General features: G+C 46.2%; 1 protein-coding gene across 1 annotated transcript in view; it reads left to right on the top strand.

Moving 5' to 3' along the window:
- Positions 1 to 20065, top strand: part of CALB2 (calbindin 2) — a 33580-nt gene extending 13515 nt beyond the window's left edge. Inside the window, exons 2-8 of the mRNA XM_066637689.1 lie at positions 1766 to 1842; positions 6238 to 6327; positions 9120 to 9200; positions 11296 to 11352; positions 12139 to 12216; positions 15714 to 15769; positions 20020 to 20065. Coding sequence (XP_066493786.1) covers positions 1766 to 1842; positions 6238 to 6327; positions 9120 to 9200; positions 11296 to 11352; positions 12139 to 12216; positions 15714 to 15769; positions 20020 to 20065 — 485 coding nt within the window. The remainder of the gene's footprint in view (positions 1 to 1765; positions 1843 to 6237; positions 6328 to 9119; positions 9201 to 11295; positions 11353 to 12138; positions 12217 to 15713; positions 15770 to 20019) is intronic.
- The last annotated feature ends 3648 nt before the right edge of the window (positions 20066 to 23713 follow it).

Raw genomic sequence — 23713 nt, 5'->3', positions numbered from 1 at the left:
CCTTGATTGATACCCAAGGAAACTTGACTCTAGGCCAACTCATTGGACCTGAGGAGCCCAAACAACTAATCCCACAGAAAAGCAGGGTTTAGGACCAGTAGCTATAAAATCCAGGAACCAGGGATGTGTGGTCAAAGGAAGCAGAGCCTCACCTAACATGCTCCAATGGCTCCAATGGCCTCAGCCTCCCCTGTAGTTGCTCATGCTCTCCAACCAGTTTCTGACGGGTTACATAATCACAAGGGAGGCTGAGCTCCCACTGCTGCAAGCTCTAGTGTCTCCCTCTACAGCAGGGGTGTCCAAATTTTTTGGCAGCCACATCATCTTTCTGACACTGTGTCAGGGCCGGGGGGGGGGAAGAAGTTAATTTACCTTTCAAATTTGAATAAATTTACATAAATGAATACATTAGAGATGGAACTTATATGAATGAATGAAGGTCTTGCAATAGCTCATGGCCTATAAAAGGTCTTGCACAAATCAGGGCTGGCCTTTCCTTTGCTGCCACTGCTGCATCACAGACATGAAACAGCAAGCAGTGGAGAGAGCTCTCAACCCACAGCTCACAGGAGAGGTTGAACAGTTGGCTGTCACACTGACAGCAGTTGCGTCTAGACAGCATGGGCTCTAGAAAGTCTCCAGAGGGCCAGGGCTCATTGGAGACTGGGGGCTCCCAGAGGGCCTGACTGGGAGTCCTTGAGGGCTGCAAGTGGCCACAGGGCCGGGGTTTGGGCACCCGTGCTCTACAGTAACAGGCACGTGCCTAGCATTATACAGGGAGAGACTAGAGTAGGGACAGCAAGAGCTCAGGCTCCCTCGTGATTGGGCTTGGGGTTAGCCCCCAGAATGCCTTGCAGTGCTGCACCACAGCAAGTGCTTCCCCAGACATTCACTTCACCACATGTCACTGCTAGGAGTGAACCCCCTCCTCCTGCTCTCGGATTGCCCTGGTCCAGCATTGGTGCATCATATGCTCCGTGTGGGCTGTTGTGCCCATTCCCTCGGCTGCCTGGTGGGTGCTGGACTGGCAGCCTGGAACAGGTGATTAAAATCAGAGCAAGACCATATTTTGTTCCACTTGACTCATTTCTTTTGCCAAGAAATGCACGTTTGGTCCTTACCACCTGCAGTTATCTCCCCTGTGATTCCAAAGTCCTGTAGTCTCCTTTAAAGAAACTCCTTTGTTATGTTGTTACTGTTTGATGGTTTTCTTTCTTCTTGTGCAATATTCTGAGTTGTGAGATCTTCTAGAGCAGTGTTTCTCAAACTGTGGGTCGGGACCCACTAGCTGGGTCGCGAGCCAATTTCAGGTGGGTCCCCATTCATTTCAATATTTTATTTTTAATATATTAGACTTGATGCTATCATGGGATGTGACTGCATTGGGGAAAATGTTACACACCTGTACTTTTAACAAGCTACTATGTATATGCTTTAATAATGATAGTAAATGGAACTTACTCCTGGGTAAGAGGGGGTACAATTGCAGACTAGGATTGTTACCAATTTTCCAGCTTGATGGCATCACTTCCGGTGATGACATCACTTCTGGCGGGTCCTGACCAGATTCTCATTCTAAAAAGTGGGTCCTGGTACTAAATGTGTGAGAACCACTGTTCTAGAGGCACTGCTATTGGGTGTACAGGGCAATACTGTTCCTGTTTACATGGAATGGGCTTCTTAAGTAGTAAGGCAGCTGAGATGCTACAAACCTTTCTCTCTAGTCTGAGCCCTGTTTCTTTATATTTCATTTTTCTTCCTTCAGAAAATGGCTACATTGAAGGGAAGGAACTGGAGAACTTCTTCCGAGAGCTGGAGAGTGCCAGGAAAGGAGCAGGAATGGTATGTGGCATCTGCCTTCTTTCTTTCTTTCTTTCTTTCTTTCTTTCTTTCTTTCTTTCTTTCTTTCTTTCTTTCTTTCTTTCTTTCTTTCTTTCTTTCTTTCTTTCTTTCTTTCTTTCAACCCTTGCTGACTCCTTTGCTTGCCTTCACCTTCTTTTTCAGCTTAAGGTTCCAATCCTGGATCCACTCCTTGGTCCACCATGGTCTTACTTCTAAGTGAATGTTCACGGAAGTGGGCTGTGAGTCCTACAGTTCAGCTGCAATCTGGGTCTCATGATGGCTGCCCAAATGAGACCTGCCCTCCCTGAAGATCTTCCTTTGGTACCTCCTCCCTGATTCCCCCATTTGAATCCCTCCTGTCTACTGAGCCCTTCATCTTGAACCATGCAGAGTCGCAGTTCAGGAGCTGTCCTTCTGCCTCCCCCAGAAGGAGGCTCTCCAGTGTCTGAGCCCAAGTATTCACACAGGGTCTTTCTTTCACTGTCTGGGACCAAGAACACTTGTGTAACTTAGCACTCTATGTTTTGGCACAATTATTTATGATTTATTTCAATAATTTATACTTTTGTCTTTCCCTTGCCAAAGCAATGCCCAATGCGGCTTACAAAATGTTCATCAAATACGATGCAATAATAAAATTTGCAAGCCAGTGCTTATCTCCATAGAAGCTCATATTATAGGCTCCCTCAAGCCTTGGCACCTCTTTTTCTTTCCTTCCCTCAGGACCCCATAGGCATGTTGTATTCACATAAACCAGGGGAGCCCAAACCCCGGCCCTAGGGCCACTTGCGGCCCTCAAGACCTCTCAATGGGGCCCTCAGGGAGCTCCCAGTCTCCAATGAGCCTCTGGCCCTTCAGTGATTTGTTGGAGCCCACACTGGCCCGATGCAACTGCTCTCAGTGTGAGGGCAACTGTTTGACCTCTCGCGTGAGCTGTGGGATGAGGGCTCCATCCACTGCTTGCTGTTTCACAACTGTGATGCAGTAGCAGCAGAAAAGGAAAGGCCAGGCTTGCTTTGCGAAAGGCCTTTTATAGGCCTTGAGCTATTGCAAAACCTTCATTCATTCATATAAGTTCATCTTTAACATATTCATTTATGTAAACGTATGTAAATTTATTCAAATTTGAAATGTAAATTAATTTTTCCCCAGGCCCCTGACACAGTGTCAGAGAGACGATGTGGCCCTCCTGCCAAAGACTTTGGACACCCTTGACATAAACCATAAGTACATCCCATTGAAGAGAGTAGGTCTCTCTCTCTCTCTCTCTCTCTCTCTCACACACACACACACACACACACACACACACACACACACACACAGAGTAGTGTGCAAGATGGTCTATTAAGCAGAGTTTTATTTTATTAATTGGTGATCATTAAAAATATTACAGACTCACTAGTACATTTGCTGTTTCCATATATTTCAGGTGGCTAAATGCATAGAGGTTTTTTATGTGACTATGGTGTAATTCACAGATGGGTGAAATGTACTGTATGTTCTCTGTAACCAGGCAGTCCTTGGATTTTGACCAGTAGCTTGGCAAATGTATGCTATAAAGGCAAGAAGCTGCGTCACGGCCCAATCCTATCCAATTTTCCAGTGCCGGTGCAGCCATGCCAATGGTGGGGAAGCAGTCACAGAGGCTTCCTCAAGGTATGGGAACATTTGTTCCCTTATCTCGGGGCTGCATTGCAGTTGCACCAGTGCTGGAAAGTTGGATAGGATTGGGCCCTCACAAATTTACACAAAACATAAGCAAGGAACTAACTGGGTAAAGAGGTGCTTTTTTTCAATTGGTGCTCCTCCCATGTGTTGTATGCCACAGTTTTTGCCAAAGTTCTGGGGTTCTTTTGGCTCCTTGGCTGTGCTAAATCCTGAAGAGTTGGGCCACACCCTTCACAGAATCCAGAAACAGTGGATGAAGGGGATTGGCAAAGGGGAGCTCCAGCCACAAATTTCAGTCACCGCTGTTTGAATTCATAGGCCCCAAGAGCAGGGACTTATGTGAGGGTCCCAAGAGTGAGGTCCAGCTGCACCAGTTGATTTACTGTCTGTCATGGAGTTTTCAAAGCCATGGGGCCCTGACTGGAACAAGTAGGTCAGCAACTGAGCAGCAGCTGGGCTCACACTGGTCACTGCAGGCAGGCAGGCAGCCTGTAAGCTTCCCTTACTGCAGGGTGTCTTCACCTGTGGGACAGATGTCTCTGGGGATCAGATGAACCACAGAGAAACAAGGACTTCACAACAGCATCACACCTGTTCCCTGGCTTGAGATGCATACTCCGTGTTTGTGAGGGAGGGTGGTATCACCAGCATATATGTGCAGTGGTGCTCTGCTGGGGCAAGAGCCTAATTGTTTGGGACATTTTCTATCTGCTTCCTGGGGGGCTGCAGTGGAACTCAGAGGCAGAGGACCAACCCCCTGTGACAGTCCTGAAAAACAAAAGGGATTCAGATGACTGTCTGGCCAGCAGGAGCAATGGTTGGAGCCCTCACATTCACCAAGAGAGAGCAGGCACTCTCTTAGCCGTTGCAAAAGGAAGGAATGGGTAGGCAACACGGTTGATAGCAAAGACACACGTGATAATCCTGGAGAGTCGGGGGAGGTGTAGAATCATGAGATGGAGATGCAGCATCAGTGTGTGTTGGCACAGATCCCCTCCCCTCCTTGCTTACCTTGCTTCTCCTGTTTGGTGGTGAGGTCGAGATCCAACTTGGGTTGAGGTCAGTGGAGTCCTCCTGGGCAGGTGATCTGCAATGAGAATTCTGAGAAGACAAGAGATCACACCATAGGTTGTTTGTGCCAAGTGCCGCAGTTTCCACTTTGGGAGGCCAGAGCAGAATGCTGCATATGCCTCTCATGCTGCACATTTGCCCATCTGAGCCATAGTCTCCTTGGCAGAGCATTATCTACTGAGGCTGGGATGCTAAGGTTGGCTGCCAGATGTAGTCCAAATTCTATGCTTTGTTATAGGGAGCTGGGCAGGGGTATGTGGGGCATAAGAGTTCCTGATTTTTTTTTTTCCTTTTTGTCTTATGGTCTGTCATTGGCGGTTCCCCCCCCCTTGAATTGGGGGAATGTCTGTCATTTGAAGTGGGATTAGGATGTGATGTGCACTAACTGCCCCATCTCTCACCCACGACCCATCCACATCCACCCTTGATCCCCTCCGCCAACAGGGTTGTGCTGGTGTCGAAGTTATGTGGGTGCTGCATTTTTCCAGCTTTGCACTGGGGTACATGGAGATACACTGTTATATCTCAAGGACAGGATCTGGCTGTTGCAGGCCTGCTCAATATTTTTATCTCCAGCACTGGGTACTTTGTTGAATAAGAGCCCAATCTTATGCATGTCTACTCAGAAGTCTCATAACAGTCAATGGGGCTTACTCCCATGAAAGTGAGGATAGGATTGCAGCCTCAGTCAATATTCTGAATGGGGGTGTTTGCCATTGTTTACTGTTGACCCCATACCGTGTTCCTTCAGGCTTTGCCCTCAATCAGGTATTTTTAATATCAGAAGTTACCCTCTCTGCTTGGAAAGTTGGGGCCACCAGCTAGTGTAACCACTTCAGGTAGGACCCTTTCCATCCGCCTGTTCAATTTTTGACTTGAACTATGCAATTATAGTAGCAATTCCAGTTCTCCGACAGCACTAAAAGCAGGCTAGAAGCAGTTGTCAATATGAAGCCTCAATGCTGCCTGCTCCAGCTGTGGCGTGATGACTCAGCCGTAGCTGAGGGTCAAGCTAGATGTGACCACTGGCCCATGTAATACCCGTATGTTTTACCTATCGGGACCAAGCGTTGGTAGGCAATTTTGATTGGGAAGGCTTTAATCTTACAACCCACAGTGTTGTGGCTCCAATCCTAATTGTCCTCCTCCCAGCGCTTTTTCAAAAAGAGATTCATAGATCTCCTGCTTTGCATCTCATTTGAACCTGAGTGGAAAAATCAATGTCTAGCTGTTGGAAGGTACATTGGTGTGCAATGTATCATTCTCTCCTCCCTCCCACTGCACCCTGATCTGTTTGTTTCACAAAGTGTTGCCTTGTTGGAAAGTCGGTATGTTAAAAGGGGTCAAGCAGCAATTTATCATTTTGTTCTTTGTCTTTTGACAGCCAAGTCACTTCTATGACTTCTCAAGTGTACCTGTAGAGATCTTCCACATTGTTCTCAAGGACACTGCAAGAGGCAGTGGCTCAGATTCCACCTAGCAGAAAATGATGGGGTTGTACAAGAAGGGAGAAAATATAGGGCGGGGTCGAACCTGCCAAATGACCTTCACTACGCTGTGGCCCTCTCAGTCTGAGTTGCTTCCATTCCTGCCCAGAACATTTAAGCTGTGCTGGAAACACCAAAGGAGTGACCTTTCTCTCTTCTCTCTTTGCAGGAATCCAAAAATGTCAATTTTCTGGAGAAGATGCAGGAATTCATGCGGAAATATGACAAGAATGCAGATGGCAAAATTGAAATGTCTGAGGTGAGCTGAGTGACCTCACATTGAAAGTCCAGGAGCTCCTGCCCCAGGGCTGTTCCTAGAAGAGCGTGGAGCCTGGAGCAACTCAACCAGTGCTCAGGGCCCCGTATTGTGGCTGTGTGTGTGTGTGTGTGTGTGTGTGTGTGTGTGAGAGAGAGAGAGAGAGAGAGAGAGAGAGAGAGAGAGAGAGCGAGCACATGCATTTATGTGTAAAATAAGGCACAAAAAATGAGTATTTCGATTAAGATTCACCCAAAATCCAAATTAACAATAAATTTGTGCTCATTAATTCTCTAAAAGTATAGAAACACTCTTTGCTTTATTGAAATTTTAAACATATATTCAAATAACTAACCCAGCTAATAAAACGGACAAAATAACTACTGAAAACTGCAATATTAAACACAAAGCACTCTTTGAAAGGTGGGACCCCCCCCCCCATTTTAAATAGTTCAAATATGTATTGCCTTATGGAGAGGTAGATAGCAAGAACCTCAAGGAAAGAAAGAAATAAGGGGAAAAACCAGGAACAGAACACTAACTTTGAAGCAAAATAGGCATAAAATGGGGGAGGGAGAAGGTTTGCAATATGGGGAGTTTCCAGAAGTACTCATATCTTAAGATATATGCAAAATACTATTTTTAAACAACAATTTTCATAAATCTCTGCTACAGCCAGGAAACTGAAATACTCTGAAATACTGAATACTGAAATATTCCCCATGCACAACCTAAGAGAGATTCCTTCCTCATTTGGTAAACATAAGATCAGGGGAAGTTGCATGCAATAGGACACCTCCTCTAATTGGAAGGCCCTTCCCCTGCTCCCAGATCGTGGGGTGGGAGAGGAGAGGGTGCAGTTCTTCAGCAGTGACCTGAGGCCCAGTCTGTGGGAGTCCTTGATGTGGAGTGACATGTAAAGGGCATTAGAGGTGGCAGATGATGAGATCATTATTTTTAACAAGGGCAAAACTCCGTCTGCCACCTTCCTTGCCTAAAGGCTCAATCCTATACACACTTGCCTGGAAGGAAGTCCCAATGCTATGAAGTAGACATTCATAGGATTATTCCTCCCCCGTGTGACCCTGCTCAGCCTCCAGTGCTCTACAACAGAAGCAGGGACAGGTCAACCCTAGCCTTCCCCTGCACTTTCAAAGCAGTTTGTTGGCACAGCGCTTGCTTGCAGCAGCGACATGAGATCTGGCCGCTGTAAGATACAGGAAGCTGGACTAGATGGGCCTATGGCCTGATCCAGCGAGGCTGTTCTTATGTTCTTATGACAGGTGAGGTGCAGCACTCTGTGGGGCCTCTTCAAGTGCAAGGCCCAGGGTGACCACCCCAGTTGCCCTTCCCAAGGGATTGGCCTGCCCTTCCCCAAAGAGGTGTCCATTTGGGGTTGAGTTATGGCTGTTATGAGTGGTTGTTCCACCTGCACCCAAATCTGACACAGTGATGAAATTAGCCAAAGGGGCCTGCTGGGGCTGCAGTTCATTTCCTCTAACGGCCGTAAGGCATTCTGGAGCACAACCAGGATGCCATTACCAGTTGTCCAGGCAATGACCAATGTGCCTACATATCCCATTGTCAACACATATTTGCAAGGCCGGCTTTAAGCCAATTGGACCAATTGTTCCCAATTGCCCCCCCATGTCTAAGGGTCCCCCACACGAGGTTAATTACTCTAGTGTTGCCAAATACACACAACAGCACACTGCAATGAACACCTAACACCTGCAGTTTTTATAGAGAACAGCAACAATTTTAATTTTCTTCTTAATTCTTAAAAAGTAGTTTCACACGTACTTTTAAAGCACGAGTTTTGATTGCTTTCCATTCTACCATAGAGATATAAAGTACATATTATGTTATTTATATCTCTAAGGGCGCAAACCTAACCCACTTTCCAGCATTGACATAAGGGCAATACAGCGCCTAGGCAAGGAAACAAACATTCCCCAACTTTGAGGAGGCCTCCATGAGTGTCCCCCCAACTGCAGTCTGCAGCAAACATCCCATTGGCACAGTTATGCCAGTGCTGGAAAGTTGGTTAAAATTTGGGCCTAAGATTCTACAGACCTTGGCTGTGAACCTGGGACCCTACAAAAAATGTTTCCAGTTGGGCCCTGCAGTTCCTAAGGCCGGCCCTGCATACCTGTGATCTAGTCCCTCATTGTTAGGTAGATGCGAAGAGTGTCACTGGTCTTTTTGGAAGAGATCACATGGATCCAGCAGTGCCACCCAGCCTGCCTATCAGCCCACCAGCTCCCTTTCCTGTTTCCAACTGCTGAAGGTCATTCTGGGTGATGTGCAACCAGTGGGCTTTGGGGAGAACCCAAAGAACAGAATGTGGGAAAAGAACGTCCCTATGACACTTGGTCTGACCAATCATGTGCTGTGCCTGTGGCTGGCATTTCTGTTAGATGGATTCAGCAAACAGAAGCTGGGCAATAGCAGTAATTTTCCACCCACTGAGACACCAGTAACTGGGGAGAACGGAACACATCTGGGTGTTAATTACATACTCAATGAGATATTTTAAGTCATTTTCTTTATGTAAATGTTAGCATCTTGGGGCATAGTTTTTTTCTGTAGAAACATTAATTTTTTTAAAATCTCCAACATTTGGAATGTGTGGTTTTCCCCCATACTCTGCTCATGGAGAACATGACACAAATGTGCCAATGACCCAAACAAACATCAGCAGCAAAGAGGTACCCACATAAGGCCACAAAATTGTTGTTGCTAATACCAGCCTTGATTAGATTCCTTCTCTGTCCTCTTCCCCACTCTTGCAGCTGGCACAGATCTTACCCACGGAGGAGAATTTCCTGCTATGTTTCCGACAGCATGTTAGCTCCAGTGCTGAGTTCATGGAGGTAAGAATTTGACTTCTGCTACTTCCTTCGGATGGGATCACACAAATCTACCCCCAGGAAAGGCCTTTTAAGACAAGTAGATGCTTTCTGCTCATGACTATGAGAACTGGAGAGGAGTGAAGAGCTCCTGAGCAAGAAAAGTGTGACTTCTTCTTGCTTTTTCCTCAAAATATGTGCCCCCCTGAATCCACAGGGAATCCGTTCCTGGGGTCCCTATGGATACTGAAACAGTGGATACAGAGGAACCCTAGTTCTGCAGCCCCCTGCCCCCCGCATTAATGTTGTTTAGATCCTCTGTATCTGCTGTTTCCGTATCTGCAGGGGCCCCAAGAACTGATCCCCCGTGTTAACTTTTAAGTTAACTTTTGCAAAATGTTCTTCCTTTTACAGGCTGTTATAAGCCTACAAACTTATAGCGCATGCAGGCAGGCTGCAGGCAGCCTGAATGCTGGAAGAGACTCAGTCAAATGGGGTTCTTCCCTAAATAGTTGTGGGAGCAGATCAGTCAGAACTGGGACTGTGAGGGCGTCATCCTTACCTCCCCCTGCCCCCATGGTTGCTCTTTAATATTGAAAAGAGGAAAAACAAGGAAACACCAGGGCAGAGAATGTCATGAGAAAAGCAGCATTGCCGAAGTCCACAAATAGCCTGAGTGCTGCAGCTCCTGAGTGAAGTAGAGGGAAAACAAAAGTGTTTATGTAACACATCCATGAATGCATCTGCAGAAATGTCACAAAGCTGGCGGAAGAAGTGCTGAGACACCCTCTTAAACACCAGACCTCCAAGGCTTCAGGATTTCAGGATAGGAGCAAGGCAGCCTTGCTGGGGTTGGGGGTGGGGACAGGGCTTGCAGTGAGATGGACACTGGGCAGTTTTGCAGCAAGGAAGCAAAGCAGAGACTGTAAGCAGGAGCCACATAAATAAATGAATGACAACTGCTATGCATGTGTCTTGAGACACCCACTGAACAGCTGTCAAGCAGCAAGCCATCCAAGCAATTAAGATGAATAATAGGAAACGAATACCGCACCTGGATGAAACTGGAGTCCATCTGTTGTTGGCTGATATAGGCAGATAAAGTTGTATGACAGACACATGTAATTAGATATTAACACAGATTCCACTCGAGCAATCCCACTTGTAATAATTTGCACTTGAAATATTTATTCGCATGATAATGATGGTGAACCCTTGACAGCTTGTTTTCCACTGAGCATATCAGACCTTACTTGCTGGCCTTTCTCCAGACAGAACCGTCTCCAGAAACTTCTCCTCCTGTTTTTGGTGATCTGGAAATATTACATATAAGATTGCTTATATATTTAAAAAAAACTAGGTTGAAGAAGTTTGGGTAGTAATTTTAAGTGTCACTAGGGTTTGTCACCCCCTCAATAGACCTCCTTCTGCACCAGTTCATACTGAATAAATTACAATATTATCTGCATAACTTAAATGCAGTTGCACCACTAGGGTTGGTGTAACCTCCATTAACTATTTATATAACAGTACAGGTTACCTAACAAATCTGTATTCAATAAAAAACCAGTGTCCAACTTGATGACACTCACACAACTGAATTAGCTCTGATGCATGGGAATGAGTATTAGTATTAGCTCTGATACATGGAAATGAGGGCTGACTCATACTAACACCTTATTGGTCCCGTGCTGTGTCATAATAACACCTTATTGGCTCTCAGAACAATTGGTCTCATTGGTCAGTTATGTTAAGAAATCTACTTTTTATTACATAAGACAGTTGTGTTTTCCTTTTCAGATTATTTGGTCATCATGTTTGATAGAATACAGCTATTTAAACACAGTTTTTTCCATTGCCTCCTGCATGAAATTCTGCTTCAAATGATATATAATATGATGGTATTGTTCGAAAATACCAAGATTTCACAATTTTGTCCAGCAGTGGTGTTCCCCCCCCCTCACTGAGTGCATCACCCAGTGTGGTCTGCACCCCCCACACCTCCTAGCTATGCCTGGGAGGAGTGTGCATATAAATTGCTACCCAAATCTCATAAACCTATTTTTCCTTGCTGGACTATATTAATTACTGTAAAAAATCTGTGCTGTTTCCATTGCAGGCTTGGCGGAAATACGATACGGATCGCAGTGGTTACATAGAAGCCAATGAACTCAAGGTGGGACTGAGACAAGGGAATGGGAAACAGCAAATTAGGAGGATCAAGCAAATATTTGTGACAATGGCAAACCAAAAAAAAAAATCTATTTTCTAACAGTTGGGTGGCATCTGCCGCTCTGACAATATTTGGCATTAATTGACATGGCATGTCCACATTCTTTGCAACAGCCCTGTACAGTAGGCTACTACTGGAGTCCCAATATTGGAGACTGGAGAGAAAAAGAGTAGCTCAGATGTCCAAGTTCATGGCCAGGGTGAGATTTGAACTGAGGACTCTGTGCCTTGCAAAGCAGTAGTGAACTTGGACCCTGTACCACCCCACTGGCTGCACCCCGCCCCCACTGGCTGGGTTGCCTCACTTCCAGGCACCCAGGGAGTCTGCATGCAGCCTCCCTGACCCTCCAAAGGCCTTGTAAAGCCCTTAGAGGGCCAAAAAACATCACTTCCAGTTTCACTGAGGAAACTGGAAGTGACATTTTTAAGCCCTTAGAAGGCCTGGTACAGCGGTAGCAGCAGCACAAAATGGCTACAACTAAGGTCCAAGTGACCTGCTATGGTATTTATGGGGTGGTTGCTGGATGTGACCTCCTCTCCTCATAGTATGCCATTAATACTTTTATGTTGCCACTGTGGGGTAAAGGGTTAGACTACGGAGTTAGATCTGTGGCTGCTAGTGGTTGCCCTCAGCTAACTTTGCATTCTGTGGAACTTACTTCTGAGTAAAAATACTTATGATCAGCTCATAGATCCCTTGACACCTTCTCACAAGTTATTTTCTTCCTAGGGGTTCCTGTCGGACTTGTTAGAGAAAGCAAATCGGCCCTATGATGAGCCGAAGCTGCAGGAATACACACAGACCATCGTAAGTGCAAGAAATCCCAGAGGGAGGGTGCGCTCCAACCAGTTCCATGGGTGGGTGCTCAGCTCCAGGACAGCAGTAGGGAGTGAAGGACAGGCAGGTAGGAATGGGTGACTGCAGAGGGCAGCAGGCACATCTTGTGAACTGAGAGGTGCTGGGTCTCAGGTTCACTGGGAGAACTATCTGGGAGCAGACCTTATGAGGACACTCGACACTTGCTCAGAAGCACTCTCTACTCTCAACCTGTAGTTACTTGTCTTTCAACACCAGCTACAGAATATTTGACTGGGGATCCTCTACATAATGAGACTCCAGTTTCCTGTGTTTAAGGATGAGAGAATCAACTTTGTACTGGCTTTCTATTTAAGCCTTTTCCCTGAATTAAAACCACTTGCAATCAGGATTGAAACTATGCTAGGACAAAATATGCAACTTGTCACTCAAAAAGCCACGGTGCCTTTGGAGGATAGCAAATGTCACACCGATTTTTAAAAAGGGAAGGAGGGGGGACCCAGGAAACTATAGACCGGTCAGCCTAACATCTATACTGGGTAAGATGGTGGAATGCCTCATTAAAGATAGAATCTCAAAACATATAGACGAACAAGCCCTGCTGAGAGAGAATCAGCATGGCTTCTGTAAGGGTAAGTCTTGCCTCACAAACCTTTTAGAATTCTTTGAAAAGGTCAACAGGCATGTGGATGCGGGAGAACCCGTGGACATTATATATCTGGACTTTCAGAAGGCGTTGGTCCCTCAGCAAAGACTACTGAAAAAACTCCATAGTCAGGGAATTAGAGGGCAGGTCCTCTCATGGACTGAGAACTGGTTGAAGACCAGGAAACAGAGAATGGGTGTCAATGGGCAATTTTCACAATGGAGAGAGGTGAAAAGCGGTGTGCCCCAAGGATATGTCCTGGGACCGGTGCTTTTCAACCTCTTCATAAATGACCTGGAGACAGGGGTGAGCAGTGAGGTGGCTAAGTTTGCAGACAACACCAAGCTTTTCCGAGTGGTGAAGACCAGAAGTGATTGTGAGGAGCTCCAGAAGGATCTCTCCAAACTGGCAGAATGGGCAGCAAAATGGCAGGTGCATTTCAATGTAAGTGTAAAGTCATGCACATTGGGGCAAAAAATCCAAACTTCACATATAGGCTGATGGGTTCTGAGCTGTCTGTGACAGATCAGGAGAGAGATCTTGAGGTGGTGGTGGTGGACAAGTCGATGAAAGTGTTAACCCAGTGTGTGGCAGCAGTGAAGAAGGCCAATTCTATGCTTGGGATCATTAGAAAAGGTATTGAGAACAAAACAGATAATATTATAATGCCGTCGTACAAATCTATAGTAAGGCCACACCTGGAGTATTGCATCCATTTCTGGTCGCCACATCTCAAAAAGGACATAGTGAAAATGGAAAAGGTGCAAAAGAGAGCGACTAAGATGATTACTGGGCTGGGGCACCTTCCTTATGAGGAAAGGCTACGGTGTTTGGGCCTCTTCAGCCTAGAAAAGAGGTGCCTGAGGGGGGACATGATTGAGATATACAAAATTATGCATGGGAAGGACAAAGTGGATAGAGAGATGCTCTTTACACTCTCACATTACACCAGAACCAGGGGACATCCACTAAAATTGAGTGTTGGGAGAGTTAGAACAGACAAAAGAAAATATTTCTGTACTCAGCGTGTGGCTGGTCTGTGGAACTCCTTGCCAGAGGATGTGGTGATGGTATCTGGCCTGGACACCTTTAAAAGGGGATTGGACAAGTTTCTGGAGGAAAACTCCATTACAGATTACAAGCCATGATGCGTATGTGCAACCTCCTGATTTTAGAAATGGGCTATGTATCAGAATGCCAGATGCAAGGAAGGTCACCATGATGCAGGTCTCTTGTTATCTGGTGTGCTCCCTGGGGCATTTGGTGGGCCGCTGTGAGATACAGGAAGCTGGACTAGATGGGCCTATGGCCTGATCCAGTGGGGCTGTTCTTATGTTCATCTCCCCTCTGTCCCCATTTCACCCTCTGGGGGAGGACCAGGGTGACCAGATACAATGGATGACAGAGTGCCTACACCTTTAACCACTATTGAGAAGAGGACATTTTGGCAGGTGCAGCTCAACATAGGAGCGTTTAAAAAGCTACACCTGCCAAAATCCCCTCCTCTATATACTGGTTAAAGGTATAGGCATTTTGTCTTCCATTGTATCTGGTCACCCTGGGGAGAATGGGATTTGAAGGGAGGAAGAAGGACAGGGCCTGCTTGTATTCTAGTAGTTGCTCCAAGAGCACCAACAAGGTGGACAATTGTAAAGCAGAAGCCCTGGTCAAACTCCACCCTTGAGCATCATAATCAGCATTAACATTATCTCATTAAGCTTTGCACTATGGTAAGTGGCTCTTGTGGGATTCCAATTGGAATGATTGTGTTTTTGTAGTAAGGATCCAGTGAACTCCAGCTTAGAGCTCTTGCTGCTCAAAGCTGGATCTCCTATGAATGGGACAATTCAGATTGACCAAGTGGCTCCAGCTGTGTTCTACCCCTTAAAAATGCCTCCTTGCACATTTTTGCTTCACTCTCTGGGTTTATTGCATTAAAGGAATGGCTGGAGGAGCTGCATGGTGTCAAGGGAAGTCCCAGCCTCCAGCAATCAAAACCACCACCCTCTTTGTAGCTTCCAGTTGTGCCTTCCTTCCAGGCTTGAAATAGGAGCTGGGTGTTATGCAATATTCCAGACTGAGGATCAGTTTAGACTCCTGCCTTTAGTATGTAATGAGTAAATCCAGATTTGAGTCCAGGAAAGGGGAAAGAGAGGTGACTACTTCCCCAAATATCTATTCTGGCTTCACCACCTCACTCCAAAACTCATTGGGGGTTGCTAGACCTTTTAGGCCCAAGAGAGATGGAACAGACTCCCCCCCCCCCCCATGCCATCCCTTCCTGGATCTCTATGGTCCCTTAAAGGAAAGGTGGTGTTCTGGGTTACATTGCCCCTGACCAGAGCTCTGTATGAAACCTTCCAAATTTCCAGACCACTTCAGCTTGAACTGGCAGCAGCCTGTGAATTCTCCTGCTAAAACAGAAAATCGGTTACTTAGCCTTTGAAGTGCTCCAGGCAGGAAGGCCCTTTGGCTGCCTAAATCCCATTGACATCTGTGGGGTTTAAGCTGCCTATCTGGTTGACAGATTGCAGCCTGTTCTCTTTTTTGCTGGGACAGGCTAGTGAAGCTGCTCTGTGGACATGTCCTTGCTTCATCCACCCCATTCCTTTCAGAGACACCAGCAGTTTCACCAAAGCTCTCTCCTCTGGCAGAAACTGAGCCCCCACTTGAGGGAGAGGAAGCAAATAGGCTGTTCATCTGGTCCACTGAGCAATAATTCATGTGGATTTCAGGGGAGCTTGTGTGGGGGACATTAATGGAGGCTGTACAATAGGTGTAGCTGGCAGGTGGCCCCTTTCTCTTTGGAGTTACTAAAGGCTGTCACTTTGTGTCCCCGCAGCTGCGAATGTTTGACTTGAACGGGGACGGGAAGCTCTGCCTGTCTGAGATGTCACGGTGAGATTTTCCCTTTGCATTGTTGAGAAACCTCCTAAGCCAAACTAGTTCTTGGCTGGTGGGCAGATTTCTCCAGGGACTGTCGAATAGAGTTTTCAGTTCCTGTCTTTCTGAACATTTCTCCTTGACCTGAAGTAGCAAAAAAGATAAGTGAAGAAAGCCTCTCTTGGTGCCTCTAAGCTCTAATGAACAGAGCGAGATTTGCTTCTGAGTCAATAAGTACAGGACAGAGTTGATTGGAATGTCAGTTTGTCAGGTTGTGCTTGAAGAGTTGCTTCCATGTAACCAACCTGGTATGCACTTCCCCTCCTATTCTGTTCTGTTTTACTAACAGCTGGGACTTTTGGTGGGTGGGGAGGCAGGTGAGGTTGAGCCTCCCCACTGGAGCCCTTTCAAAAGTGCCACCACCATGTGAGGCATCCACACACCCTTAACCCATCCGTGAAGTGCATGGGTTGTGGGTGCTTGGGCAACTCACACAGTGGCGGCACTATTAGAAGGACTCTGGTGGGGAGGCTCTGCCTTACCTGCCTACCCCACCCACGTCCCTGACTGACAGAAGAGTCAAAAGTGAGGACAGGGCAGGACTATAAGTGGAGCCCAGGCCTCCTCCTCTCAAACTACACCTCAACATCCACACCACCCATTCTCAAGCACTTTAATCCACCAGAACTTTACACCAGTTTGCAAAGTCAATGCTGACCTGAATCCTTGCAAAGACCAACTGCAGTCATGATGAGGTAACTGAAATATTAACTTAAGGCACAGGTAGACTAACAGAAAAGGAGTCGTCTTGCCAATTTATCCCCCCCCCAAATAAAAAAATCTCAGCAAATAAAATAAAAACAAGCAGATCAGGGGCAAATGCTCTGAAATCTTTGTAGTCATTGGTCAAAAGATCTCTGGCCCCCCGCTGAGTGAAGTGGTCACTCCTGGATCATGAGTGCAACTGATACTCAACTGCTACATGAAAGCGTCAGCAATATGGGGGGGGGGAGAAAAAGATGACATTGGTATGGTCATTCTAGTCAAAGATCAGACTTGTCTATGGATGGAGAGAAGAGTGGTGCCCTGAAAGCACATCTGTGTAGCAAACTTTGTGCTCTTTGTGTGTACAGTGCAGGGCAGAGGAGAGCTCTAGTCTAGACCATTCTTCAGGGAATATGCTGCCATGCAACCAGAAAAGCTCTGAGAAGTGCAATATAAATATTTAAAATCATTAGACAGGTGGGGAAAAAGAGAGGAATGTAGTCCTGTTAAATCTACGTGGAAGCAGCCTTCAAAGAGAGATCTCCAAAACATTTTTGGATCCCACTATTTTCAAACTGAGGACACAGACTTCTTAAGCCTGTGAAGCCTGACTTTCCAGTCACTGGCCCTCATTCACCTCAATCCTCAACCAGTGTTCCAGAACCCAATCCTATCCAACATTTCAGCACAGTTAGGGAGCAAACATTCCCATTGGCATGGCTGCTTCTGTGCTGAAAAGCTGGATAGGATTGGACCCCCAGCTACCTATATGCCTCACCCATCTTAAGTAATGGACCTTCCTCTCCAGGTCAGACCAAATTTCTATCCATTTGGAAAGCATTCTCTTTCCAGATCCCAGCACCTCCTCTCTGGAAAGCTGATGGCTGTCCTCCACACCCAATAAGCTTCAAGCACTTTACTTCTGGAGAATGACCATATTGCAAATGGAACTTCTGAAGCAAAGCCCTACTTTGCAGGGACAGGTTTTCCACTATCCTGTCAACACCATGAAGCGACACAAGTAGAATTTGTTGTCTTCTGAACTTACAAAAATGACAGAAGCTCTTTGCCTTTTGGGAGAGGGTCTACCCTAATTATAAACAATAAGAAAGATTTCTTGCTCCCTTTGATTTGATCCGCCCTTTAGATGGACCCTGAGTGATTAAGGTGGGAGGCAGAGTCCAGCACAACAGAACCACCCTTCCCCAAGAATGAGACATCCCCTTGGCCCAATCCCAGCATTCCATGTTCTAGCCTTCAAATATCATCTCCTGCCAACATTCCCAAAATTCATATTCCATTTTGAACATCAGTTGCATTTGCACCAAGTCAAAAGGTAGCTCTTACTGCAAAAGCAGGAGGCAGAACCACCTTGTCTAGATTCAGGGGTGGAAGCCCTTTTTCTACCTGGACTTCCTGTGACTGACTTTCTCCCAATTCCCATTGCAGATTGTTGCCTGTGCAGGAGAACTTCCTCCTTAAGTTTCAGGTAAAAGCTCAAGGGATGTGTTTCTCTCCCTTATTGTAATTTGCTTCTCCTTCTCATTTCCTTTTTTCTCCCTTTGATTTGTGCAGGGAATGAAACTAGATTCAGAGGAATTCAATGCCATCTTTGCATTTTATGACAAGGTACGAGACCTGGGATGATGACTAGAAAGAGGTACAAGTCATCTCTTGATGACTTCTGGGTAGGCTGTGGGTGGGGTCCAGAGGAGTGGTCTGCAGAACATTCCTGTTGCCAGCCCTGTGACTTTCCCAAAGTTCTATTGGGTTAATTGGGAAAGATCTCAACCACTCTGAGTGGGGCAGCCTCCAGCCCCAGCATGGTGCTGGGTCACGTCCACCAATGGCCACTTTCTCACAAGTCCACATAAGAGCATTCAGGGAAAACAGCAGAAGAAGGAATGAAGGCATCTCCCCATCTGTCTCCTTCTGGCAGCCTGCAGTGAACACCAGTTGTCATTTCTAGGTCTCTCTCATTTCAGGCATATTGTATGAAGACCTGACCTTGTTGCTTGCCTTTAAAGAGGCAAAACCATTAGAATCACACCAGCACCCACCATAACACCATCCACCCGATCCCTATCAGGTCCTGATAGCAGTCAGTAAGTGAATGGGACAGATGTCTCTGTACGGGCCCCAAATGCCTCTTTGCCACTACTGCAGATCTGGCAAAACTGATACAGTTGTCCCGCTGCCACAGAGGATCGTGTCATGGATGAAGGTCAGCATGGCCATGTAACACAGACATTAGTAGATCAACAGTGGTTATCCCCAGACTGCTGGGCACAGTTCAAAGATGCTGCATTTTTCCTTTTAAGCCCTACATAGGCTGGGTCCAGCCTATGTGAGAATGTGGCTACCAACTTGGCTCACCAAGACTAGATGCCAATGGCCTCACTTTAATTTACTGGACCTTTACTGTGAAATGGATCTCCATGGGGCTTCATTCATAGATTCACAGAATATTGGAGTTGGAAGAGACCTTAGAGGTTGTTTAGTCCAACCTGCTGCTCAGTGCAGACAATGGCTACAGCATCCCTGACAGGAGGCTGTCCAGTCTCTGCTTGAAAACCTGCGGTGAGTAGTTGTGGGAGAGCCCACAACTGCGCAAAGCAGACTGTTCCAGTGCTGGACAGCTCTTATAGTTAGGAAAGAGCTTCCTAAAACTCAAAGAAGCTTTATTTATTTTATTCAGTCAGTGCCTCTTCTATGGAGAGGGAACCTATGAAGGGCTCTCAATGCTGTGCGTCATAACCCCCTATGAAGATGCATATGCAAGCCTTGCCACTACTACCTCAGCAATCACCAGAGGCCAACACTGAATACTCCAGGGCTCCCATCAAAGGGAAAAGCTCCCCCCACATTCAGTGTTTGCATGTGCAGACAAATGCTGAGCATGGGGGAAACAGGGGGAGGGCTAAGTGGTGCATCATTGGTGGAGGTGGGGCTCTTGCACACATTCCTGAAAAACTCCTCGTGCATTCTTGGTCCACAGGAGAAGGATTGTCTGCACAAGGCTTATTCTTAGGATGGAACTGGTCCTTTCATGCGGCGAAGTGAGGCCAGCTGCCAAGGGTGGCAAATGGGTGCAGGTGGTGCCCCTGACATCAGCCGCCTCACCTTGCCCTTGCTCACCTCCTCCAAGTCTTCACCCTGCCCCTCTGTTTCACACAGCACAGCAGAGCTGGCCAGAAGAAACAAATAAAGAGAGGGATGTCCAATTTCCAGGAAATATCCTTGTTCAGAAGCAGGGCACTACTTCTCCTGGTTTCTTCCTTCTGGCTGGCTCTGTTGTTGTGTTTGAAGACAGGGCAGCAGAGCGAAGGAGGGAAAAAGCTGGGTATGTGGACAAGCGGGTGGGGGGGAGGCTGCCCACAGACTGTGGCGGCAACCTGGAGTAAGAGGAAGGGAATCTCAAGGGAAAGTTGTGTGACTTGATGTTTGGGTTGTGAGCATTTTCTAATCTTTCTCTCTCTCTTTCTCTCCTTGATATTCAGGACGGAAGTGGCTTCATTGATGAGAATGAACTGGATGCCCTACTGAAAGATCTCTATGAGAAAAACAAGAAGGTGAGTTCACAAGAAGCTAATGAGAATGAGCTTGTGGTGGTTGCCGAATCCAAGGGCTGGAGCTGCAATCCCAGGACCAGGCACCCCTTCCCCATAACCTGCTCTTTCCTCCATCAAACCTTTTGGTCAATTTGCATTTAGCGGTCTAGGCTGGTGTTTCCCTTTGACATTCCTTTGCAGAAGAATGCTTACTTTCTGGTCAGCAGCAGAGTGAACTTGGAGGCAGAAATGACCTCCAAGTGATTAGTCCCGTCCCCCCCTTTTGCATAGAGGCTGTTGGAGGATGTGCACATTCCATGGTATCTTTTTGGGCTTGAATGGAGACAACCCTTTCCTGGCACACAAAGCGCGTTAATTTGGCACGGCCAGGAAGATGCTGTTATCACCAACTGCTGCTGCTGCGAGCTGCCACTGTACTTATATATGTTTAAGCTTTACACAGAATGGGCACAGACAGTAGCCACTTCAAGTGTGGGTGAACTTTCATTTCAGCTCAATGCTGACCCTAATGTGTAACCTTCTTCCTGTGTCTCTACCAGGAGATGAACATCCAGCAGCTCACCAACTACAGAAAGAGCATCATGAATCTGTCTGATGGGGGGAAGCTTTACCGCAAGGAACTAGAAATCGTACTCTGCAACGAGCCCCTCCAATAGAGAGGAGCTGCTCCCTTCACCACTCTCTTTTCCTGCCCTGTCACTACCACTACCACTACTGTAAGGCAGACAACACACCTAGGAAGGGCTGCCTGCTGAGCTGCATCTGGGTGATGCTCCCAACCCCGCAAGGCTTGGCTCACTTATTTGCTTGCAACTTTGGCCACAGAATCTCCACTGGGTGGTGGGGGGGAAGGGTAGCACTGCATGACCTCCTCCGCGGGGTGAAGAGGGCTCCAAAGTAGACAGTCCATCTCTCTTCCTGAGTCCTGCTTCTTTCTCTCTTGAAGTGACCATAGTTTGTGTCTTGTAACCCTCCCCCACCCCCAAGATCTGGAGTGGATTTTCTTTTTATGCTTAATTTTGATCTTTTGTCTTCTTTTCATGTTCAGTCTTCTTGTTGACCAAAGAAGAGTTTACCAATAAAATGGATGTTGTGCTACAGGACTTTTGCAAGTTGCATCTGGGCACCTCTTATTTTTCCAAAATGTTTCAAGGCTGCGAAGTGACGGGGGCAGTTTTACAGAAGGGCAGCCTGGGCTCACATTGAGGTGGCAAATCTCTTGAATGTGAAACTGTAAAAATCTGTGTAACTGATGTCATCAGAGTTTGGAAATACAAAAGTATAGCAGTATTGTCAGTGTTGTCTTCCCCAAACTTTCTACACAACCATGAGGACTAGAGGCTTGACTTGTTCTTTACATCAAAAAGTCTTGTAGTATGCTAAAGACTAGGGGCCCAATCCTATCCAATTTTCCAGTGCTGGTGCTGCTGTGCCAATGGGGTATGCACTGCTTCCTGTGTTGGGGAGGCAGTCAAAGAGGCCTCCTCAGTGCATGGGAGCATTTGTTCCCTTACCTTGGGGCTGCATTGCAGCTGCACCGGTGCTGGAAAATTGAATAGGATTGGGCCCTAACCCATTTATTTTAGTGACCCCGCATGAACACACGGTTCTTTGGATTTTTGGAGAGGCAACCAACAGATGACAGGAGAATTCAAAGGACTTCTAACGTTTACTCGTTTGCAAACGGGCCCCCCCCCCCACACACGGGGAGGACCCTGAAGGATTACAATGATGCAGGTTTTATAGGGTCTTTTAGATAAGGGAGGGAGGACAAGAGCACACAAAGAGAAAAAACATCCATGGGAAGGATAATAGACCAACAGGCACACAAACAACATTTTGCATTGTTATCAGATCAACATCTTGATCCTCAGGATGTTGATCAGGAGGGCAATTCGATACGCATCAGCAATTTGTTTGCAGAGATATCCATTACAGGGGGTCTGGTACTCTAACTCATCCCTTTACCCTAACCCTTTCATCCTCATTTGTCGATTGCCCTTTATTTATGACTTTCTGTTCACCCTTGGAGGCCCATACCACAGCTAGCTTGTTCTCTGAGAGGGATAGCTTTTGGTCAGAGAAGAGCCTTGTGGGTGAACTGGGCATCTTGGGATATTTCCATATAGTGAACTGGGCATATTGATATCATTAGCATAAGCTTTTATGGATATCCATGAAGGGCTCTTCTGAAATAAACTAGCTGTTTTTTGTGGTGCTATAAGACTTTGCTGTAACAGATGAACAAAGCCATCTTTGGCAAGTTTTCATTATGCAACATTCCACCCCAGATCACAGATTCTGCATTTATGCGTGCACACATACTGCATGGAAAGCACTCTTTCCTGAAGGCAATTTGAAGTCGTAATAATTGCTAAAAGGCAATCATCTTCATAACAGAATTGCAAAGACTGTTCCCTGAAAGGATTAGAGATAGAACTGTGTTTCCCATCATGCTGGAATGCACCATTTTCTGTGACAACAGTAAGTGGTGGAGAAGGGGAGGAAAGGGTGTCTGTGGAGGGAGTGGTTTTTCATCTGCACAAAGTAGCAGAAATGGGTGGAAGAAGCCTTGTCCAAACCAGGAAAGAGTCCCTCTTCTGGCACACCTGCACAGGGAGAATCTTTAGTCCATACATTCTGCTCTCAGAACGATGGCTGAGGGAGTTTTTATTTTATTCACTGCAAAAATGCTTTATTATGAACCTGCAAATTGAAATGATTCAGAACTTGGAATTAGCATCAAAGATAATGCAGGAGACTAAATGTAGGTGAAGAGCAGTGGGGCACATACAGAGGCAAACAGATTCAGGCCCAAATCCTAACCCACTTTCCAGCACTGGCATAGCTGTGCCAACGGGACGTGTGATGCATCCTGCATTTAGGTGGCACTCATGGAGGCCCCCTCAAAGTAAGGGAATGTTTGTTCCCTTACCTCAGAGCTGCATTGCCCTTATGTCAGTGCTGGAAAGTAGGTTAGGATTGCACCCTTATTTATTTTTCACATTTTTACGTTACCTTTCCTTCAAGGAGCTAAGGGGAGTGTGCATGGTTCCCTCCTTTCGTCCTCACAACAACCCTGTGGAGTAGGTTAAGCTGAGACAGTAGCTAAGGGGGTGCAGAGGGTAGCAGTTGCACCGGGCATCAAGCTTTAGGGGGGGCAACAAGCTGAGCTTGACGCTAGTGACCAAAATTGTGAAAATCTTGGTAGATATAAATAATACCATCATGCTATATATCAGGTGTGTCCAAACTTTTTGGCAGGAGGGCCACATCATCTGTGTCAGGGGCCGGGGGAAAAAAAGAATTAATTTAATTATTATTATTATTATTAATTATTATTATTATTATTATTATTATTATTATTATTATTATTATTATTATTATTATTATTATTATTATTTATACCTGAGGGAGCCCCCAGATTGGGAGTCCTCAAGAGTCCTCAAGTGGCCCCAGGACCGGGGTTTGGGCACCCCTGTTTTATATCATTGGAAAGGTAATTTAATACAGAATGCAATGAAACAAACTGCACTGGAATATCTGTATTCTATCAAAAATTATGGCCAATTAAGCAGAAAATGAAAACACAACTGCCTTGAGGAACAAAAAGTGGATTTGC

The sequence above is a fragment of the Tiliqua scincoides genome, chromosome 9 (assembly GCF_035046505.1).
Source record: "Tiliqua scincoides isolate rTilSci1 chromosome 9, rTilSci1.hap2, whole genome shotgun sequence".
Classification (NCBI taxonomy): domain Eukaryota; kingdom Metazoa; phylum Chordata; class Lepidosauria; order Squamata; family Scincidae; genus Tiliqua; species Tiliqua scincoides.
The sequence above is the reverse complement of the archived record's forward strand: the minus strand, read 5'-3'. Positions and strand labels throughout refer to the sequence as shown.